At 50.4% G+C, this 6,486-nt stretch overlaps 2 protein-coding genes across 3 annotated transcripts in view; one reads left to right on the forward strand and one right to left on the reverse strand.

The window, feature by feature from the left end:
- LOC108228863 (cyclic AMP-responsive element-binding protein 3-like protein 4) overlaps positions 1-3,596 on the reverse strand; it is a 7,035-nt gene extending 3,439 nt beyond the window's left edge. Inside the window, exons 1-6 of the mRNA XM_017404492.2 lie at positions 3,440-3,596; positions 2,322-2,450; positions 1,793-2,072; positions 730-845; positions 561-650; positions 84-190 (exon numbers count right to left, since the gene is read on the reverse strand). Coding sequence (XP_017259981.1) covers positions 84-190; positions 561-650; positions 730-845; positions 1,793-2,072; positions 2,322-2,447 — 719 coding nt within the window. The 5' untranslated portion in view covers positions 2,448-2,450; positions 3,440-3,596. The remainder of the gene's footprint in view (positions 1-83; positions 191-560; positions 651-729; positions 846-1,792; positions 2,073-2,321; positions 2,451-3,439) is intronic.
- Positions 3,597-4,600: 1,004 nt separating this feature from the next.
- On the forward strand, positions 4,601-6,355 carry LOC108228864 (phosphatidylinositol 4-kinase beta-like). Of its 2 annotated transcripts, none has more exons than XM_017404493.3 (2): positions 4,601-4,746; positions 5,668-6,355. In XM_017404493.3, exon 2 carries the CDS (start codon positions 5,696-5,698, stop codon positions 6,338-6,340), a length of 645 nt encoding a protein of 214 aa, XP_017259982.1. In that variant the 5' UTR covers positions 4,601-4,746; positions 5,668-5,695; the 3' UTR covers positions 6,341-6,355. The 2 variants fall into 2 exon arrangements, with proteins under 2 accessions (XP_017259982.1, XP_037830401.1); XM_037974473.1 differs by lacking the exon at positions 4,601-4,746 and adding an exon at positions 4,998-5,322.
- The last annotated feature ends 131 nt before the right edge of the window (positions 6,356-6,486 follow it).

The raw sequence follows: 6,486 nt of genomic DNA on the forward strand, positions 1-6,486 counted from the left end.
TCCTCAGGTGCACCTGCTCTCAAACCCAGGGTTCCTCCTCAGGTGCACCTGCTCTCAAACCCAGGGTTCTTTCTCAGGTGTACCTGCTCTCCAGCCCATCGATGTACTCCTTCCTCCTCTTCCGGCTGTCTTGAGCTGACTGCTTGTTGCGGATCTTCCTGCGGACTTTCTTCAGGATCCGTTCCTCTGCCTGCAAGGAACAGTGGGAGGAGTCAGAGGGAGGAGCCTGTAGGGGGTCAGTGGGAGAAGTCAGAGAGAGGAGTCAGTGGGAGGAGTCAGAGGAAGAAGCCCGTGGGGGAAAGTCAGCGGGAGGAGCCAGTGGGAGGAGTCAGTGGGAGGAGTCAGAGAGAGGAGTCTGTGGGAGGAGTCAGAGGGAGGAGCTAGAGAGGAGTCCGTGGGAGGAGTCAGAGGGAGGAGTCCGTGGGAGGTCAGAGGGAGGAGCCAGAGAGAGGAGTCCATGGGAGGAGTCAGAGGGAGGAGTCGGAGGGAGGAGTCAGTTGGAGGAGTCAGAGATGTGTTCAGGTTCAAGTTAAGTGGTGCGTCCATGTTCAGCGTCTAACCTTGGTCAGAGGAAGGTCGTCCGGCAGAGAGATGCCCTCCTCTGTCAGAAGCTTCTGTTCCTCCTCTGTGAGCTGCAGCTCCGGGTACAGCTGCACCGACAGAAGAAGAAGAGTGAGTCCTCCAGGCCCCACCTGAACTCTGAGCATGCTTAGTGACAGGAAGTCTCACCTGGTCTTTGTAGGGGAGGGGGGTGGCAGTCTGGCTGCTGTCCTGACCAGATGTAGCTGCTGCTGGCAGCTCATTAACGACACACGAGTCTGAAAACAGCAGCTGAGAGCTCCAATCTGCAAGTAGACACAAAATGAGATCAGGACAAAGACCAGGAGGTGAGAAGACCACAGGAGGAGGAGAGACAGTTGATGGTTTAAACGTCTCAGTTCTGATACCTGGTTTAGTTTCTTAATTTCTTCTTCTTCTTTCAGACTGTTTCCTTTTCAAGGGTCTCCACAGCGAGTCCTCCTCCATCTAACTCTGTCTTCTGTGTCTTCTGTCCTCAGTCCAACTCCTTTCATGTCCTCTAACTGCATCCATATATGTCCTCTTTGTCTCTAACATCCTTATGTCCCTCCTCTGGACATGTCCAAACCATCTCAGTCTAACTTTATCTCCCAGTCTCTGATGACCTCATATTCCTGTCTCCTCTCTTCAGTCCCATGTCTTCCTGGCTAACCTCTTCCTCTGGATACCTTCCTGCACCTCTCTAGTCCACCAGCAGGTCTCCTGATCATCTTGTCTCTGTCCAGATGGACACCAAGTCCCTTCCTACCTGTCTCTCTGATCCCTGTAGCTGTAGCAGCCCAGTCACCTGGAAGCTCTTTAACAGCTCCTCTCTGAACTCCTCACAACATTCCTCCTTCCTCATCTTCCAGCTTTTGCTCCTCTTCTCTGCCTTTACTCTTTTCCTCTTCATCACCCCAGCAGTCATCCTGTCTGGCCACGCTCTGGTGGCGGTCCTTGTTAACCCGGGCCTCAACCGATCCAGTATGGTGTCGCCTGGTGTCGCATGTTAGTTTTGGCAGAAGTGTTTTACACCCGAGAGACACACTGACACAAACGTCACATTTACCCGGGCCAGGGACCGGCAGGAGAGACGCACTGACTTGTGGATTGTTGAGTTTCTTAATTTATCTTTATAAAATTTACTTTATCAACTTTATTTTGAAATCATTTCAGTCTGAAGCCAGAACGTTTCAGGAGGTTTGTGGTAAAATCATTAGAAGTTTTTATTCACCAAGTTCGATGGAGATCACGTTCTCCTGTCCGAGTTCAGACTTGGCTCCGCCCAGTGTGCTGATGTCATAAACCACCTGGTAGACAGCTGCCGACGTTGGCTGGCTTGTTGCCGTGGTAACAGCTGTCACAAGGGTGATGGGAGTCTCAGCGGTCTCCTCAGAGATGCCACTATCACTCTCAGACGTCAGGTCAGCGAGCGGCGTGCTGCCGAACACCTCGTTTGGATTGACGCCAAGGAGAACCTCCTCTGATTCGCTGTCAGTTCTCGTGGGCTGGGTCTGGAGGGAAACATGGAACATTATCATTTGGAGTTAGAAGGTTAGAAGGTCTTTGTTCTGGACCAGTCCAGGTTGTGTCTTTATTTCATCACTCAGAGGAAACTATTCCTCCTTTCAGGGGGAATCAGAACGCCAAACAGAACCAACGATCTGAAGTCTGCTCAGACACATGGGATCCTGGAAAGTTCTTTGACCCGACCCGAACGGACCCGGGTTCCTTCCTGCTTTTAGACTGTATCAAAAACTCACACAGTCGGGGTCCACCACCCACTCCTGCAGGGGCTTCTCCGGTCCAGTGAAGAACGGAGCGTTGAGCTGCCAGCTGCCGCCGGTCGCCACGCCTCCAGGAAACATCTCACCGCTCTCAGCGTCCATCTCCTGAAAGAGAACCACAGCAGAACCAGTGACAGTGACAACAGGAAACCCAGAAGCTTGAGAAATAGTGACGAAGACCAGATCTGACTGGTCTGAACTGAAGCATAAAGATCCACAGACACAAGGTTCGGTTCTGAAGAAACAAACTGTATGGACCTGAGGGTCAGGTCAAAGGTCATGTTGGAGGAGAGGATGGGGTGTGAACAGGTGAGGCAGGAAGACATCCTGCTAAACACACCTTCCAACGCAAACACAAACCAGAATAACGGGTTTCACACCTCCGCCCGAACACAGAACTTTCTGCTGCCTGTCCACACAGAATCAGAACCACCGGACCCGTCTCGTTTGTTCTGCGGCTTCTGCCAGGTCCAGGTCCGGTTCATCTGAGTCAAACTCAGAATCAACCAGAACCACTGTGATGTTCCAGAACAAACTGACTGCAGGCGCTCAGGCTCTGGTGATCCATCTCACAGGAACACGGGTCAGAACAACACTTCCCATTTCAGTTCTACAGAAGCCTGTTGGTTCAGACCTGAAACTTTCCAAAGGATCCAAATCTGAGTCTCGTAGAACCAGGGAAAGAACTCTGGAACCAAACGACACAGCGGTTTCAGAACCATCAGAACTCACACACATCCATCTTTTAGCTCCACAGAGGAACCGCTCAACAGAACTTCAGGTTTGCTTCTGGTTCTGGTTCTGATTCTGATTTCTGATACGAACCAATCACAGCAGCTTGTACCTGGCAGGAGGCGGGGCTTAACGAGACAAGAACCATTCAGACTTCAGGTGAAAAAAGAACCAACAGCTGATCAGTCACTTCCTATTCCGTGTGATCCCATCTGTTAAACTGTAAGTCAGCAGCAGATGCATGCTGGGATATGGAGTTAAACGTTTCAGTCAGAACACACACACACACACACACACACACACACACATAAACAAACAGACAGATCCTGGACCGGAACAACAGACCTGCTGCTCTTACTCACAGTTTGTTGCCGTTTCCGGTTCTTTACAGGAACTGGACCGAGCCTCTCAAACAGACCCAATCAGCTCCAGAACCCAACGAACAGAACAACACGCTGCTGGAAGTCCGACGAGACCCAAACAGGACAGCTGGCTTCCTAAAACACACCTCTTCCTCCTCCTCCTCCTCACCGGGCTGCCCTACAGCTGAGTGTCGCCACCTGCTGGACGGACCACATCCGGGTTCTTCAGGTCCAGATCCATCCATCAGAACCTGCGCGTTAGAACCGTTTCTGTTCTTAGAGTTCACATTTATTACTGACAGATTCCCCGTATGTTCTACTGTCCAGATCCCGATCCAGAACCCCTGATCCAGAACTCCTGATCCAGAACCCCCGATCCAGAACACCAGATCCAGAACCCCTGATCCAGAACCCCTGATCCAGAACCCCCGATCCAGAACCCTTGATCCAGAACTCATCTCTTTATAATTCTCAGATTTCCAGTAGCTGGTCTGGATCAGCTGTTCTCCAGTTTTTGCAGGTCTTTTAAGTTCAGGTCTGAGTCCAGTTCCTGAACCTCAGTCTCAGTTCTGAGGTTTTTTTATTTCCAGTCATTCCTTATTTTGAATTTGTTTTATTTTTTATTTGTTTAAAATATTTTTGTTGTGTATTATATCTCTGTGACCTGGAGAACTTTGTCATGTCATCAAACTACATAAAGATGATTAGTTTTGCTCGAACTCATGGGTCTGAAGCTCTGGAGCCCCTTGGTGACACCAGTGGGATGTGCTTTTCTGCCAAATCCAGATGTATTCATCACTACATCAGGCCCCCCGTGTTGCTCCTTACTGGAATAATCCCACTGGATTTTTCTTTTGTTCGAATGTATATTGATAACTGTCTTTGTATTATTACACTTAATAAAGATTGAAAGAAGAAGAAGCTCTGGAGACCCTCCATAGTGGCTCCAGCTGTTTTTGACCGAGAACAACGTGTTTCTTGATTTCAGTCCAAAACTCATTTAAATGATTAAAAGCTGTAAAAGTCTGCAGAGCTTTAAAGTTTTATTTGAGATGCTGAAGGTAACGAGACAGATTAAACTATGACGTGTGCTTTCTGTTTAACGTGAAGGGCCGCTCAGCTGCAGCTCAGGCTCCATCCAGCAGGTGGCAGTGTCGCACCGGAAGCTGCCCGCTCACTCACAGGAAAACCGTTTGTACGGACGGCGCCCCCTGCCGGCTCTTAGCTACGATGACGCTCGAACGGAGCAAATGGAGTCAACAAACTGCACGTGAAATGTTATTTCAGAGCAACTAACCTGTCAACAGGTAAGAACCACTCACCTGACTCCGAGCAGCTCGTTCAGCTGCAGAACCTACCTGTGCTGACGCTGAGAAGCGGACGCAGCGGCCAGATTTAGTGGAGTTAGCAACAGTAGGCTAATGCTAAGTGGCTAAGTGTTTGTAGCTTTTGGAGCTAACAGCTGCATTCAGTTAAACGGGGCCGCCGTTAGCTGTTAGCCGTTAGCAGCTTAGGTTCAGTGGGTCCGGTTTCGGATCTCCGTTAATTTTTAATGTCCCGGTTCGGTTGAGGAGTCCGAACGGTTACTTTAAATGACCTACCTGGTTCTGGTTCTGGTTCTGGTTCTGGTTCCGCGTAGTGCTTCCTATTATTTTTTTATTAACTCTGAAGTACCTTTTTTTTAAAAAAAACTTTTTTATTCTGAACTTAGTGTCTGTCGGAACCAGAACCAAGATGTAAGAGGTGAACAGAATGTTTTAACCTGTGGTTCCGGGATGAAGAGCTCACACTGGTTCCACATCGGTGGAAGCTAACAGCCCTGAGTTCTGGTGATCGGTCCGGTTCGGGAGTCGTCTTACTGCAGCCCCTCAGGGGTTCTACAGGTTGGTTTCAGAAAAAGAACTGTGTGGTTCTGCAGTCCATTTTAAAAAGGCTCAGACGGGCCACTTTCAACCAGGTCCGGTTAAAACAACAACCAGAAGCTCGGGAGCGGACCCGGACCCGGACCCGGACCAGGACCTTAATGTTCCACAGGGCTGGGGTTTAAATATCTTGACTCTGTTGTTTTTTAGGGTTTTAATAAAAGTTCTGATGAACCCAAACATCTCTAAGGTTCAGTTGGACCCGGGTCTCTGCAGTTAGGATAAAACAGAACCATAAGAGTTCTGATGTGGTTGTGTGACCTTTGTGACCTCTGACCTGTGACCTCTGATTTCTGTCTGTTTCAGTGGAGGTGGGTGGAGCTTCTCTGCAGCCATGATGGAGGACAGACAGATGGATGTTTCCCCCACTCCCTCTGACCACAACAGCTCCTCCCCCTCCGTGTCCCTCCCCTCCACCCCCTCCTCTTCCGGTGGCCCCACCCAGCAGACCACCCCCTCTCTGGGAATCATCAGCGAGGGCGTCGGCGAGCTGAGCCTGATGATCGACGCCGAGGTGGCCCAGCGTGCGTGTCAGGATGTCCTGCAGAAGGTGAAGCTGCAGCAGGTAGAGGACGAACCCCCCCACCAGCAGAACGGGGCGGAGCTTGACAAGGGTTTCCAGAGCCCCGCGGCCCCTGCCGTCAAACCGCCGCAGATCTGTGAGGAGTACGACCCGGCCCCTGGCTCGGTGAAGAGCGCCCGGCGGCGGCAGAGACACAACCCCTCCAAGCAGTCGTGGCTGTTGCGCCTGTTTGAGTCCAAGCTGTTTGACGTTTCCATGGCGATCTCGTACTTGCACAACTCGAAGGAGCCCGGTGTGCAGGCCTACATCGGGAACCGACTGTTCAGCTTTCCACATGACGACGTGGACTTCTATCTGCCGCAGCTGCTAAACATGTACATCCACATGGACGAGGACGTCGGAGATGCCATCAAGCCCTATGTGGTGGGTGTGGCCTCAGAGCGCCATCAGAGCTGAGTCAGAAACTTCAGATTTTACTGTCACTCATTTTTAACAGATCAGACAAACTCTGACATCACTCTAAAGGTCTTAAAACACAGAGCTGGTTTAAATAATGTCATGTGACTATGACACCTCGAATCAGATTCCCTAAATCAAAACTT

This window comes from Kryptolebias marmoratus, unplaced genomic scaffold, assembly GCF_001649575.2.
Source record: "Kryptolebias marmoratus isolate JLee-2015 unplaced genomic scaffold, ASM164957v2 Scaffold71, whole genome shotgun sequence".
NCBI classification, from domain to species: domain Eukaryota; kingdom Metazoa; phylum Chordata; class Actinopteri; order Cyprinodontiformes; family Rivulidae; genus Kryptolebias; species Kryptolebias marmoratus.

Coding starts and splice junctions, on each gene's coding strand:
- LOC108228864 (XM_017404493.3), top strand. CDS start 5,696: ATGATGGAGGACAGACAGATGGATGTTTCCCCCACTCCCTCTGACCAC.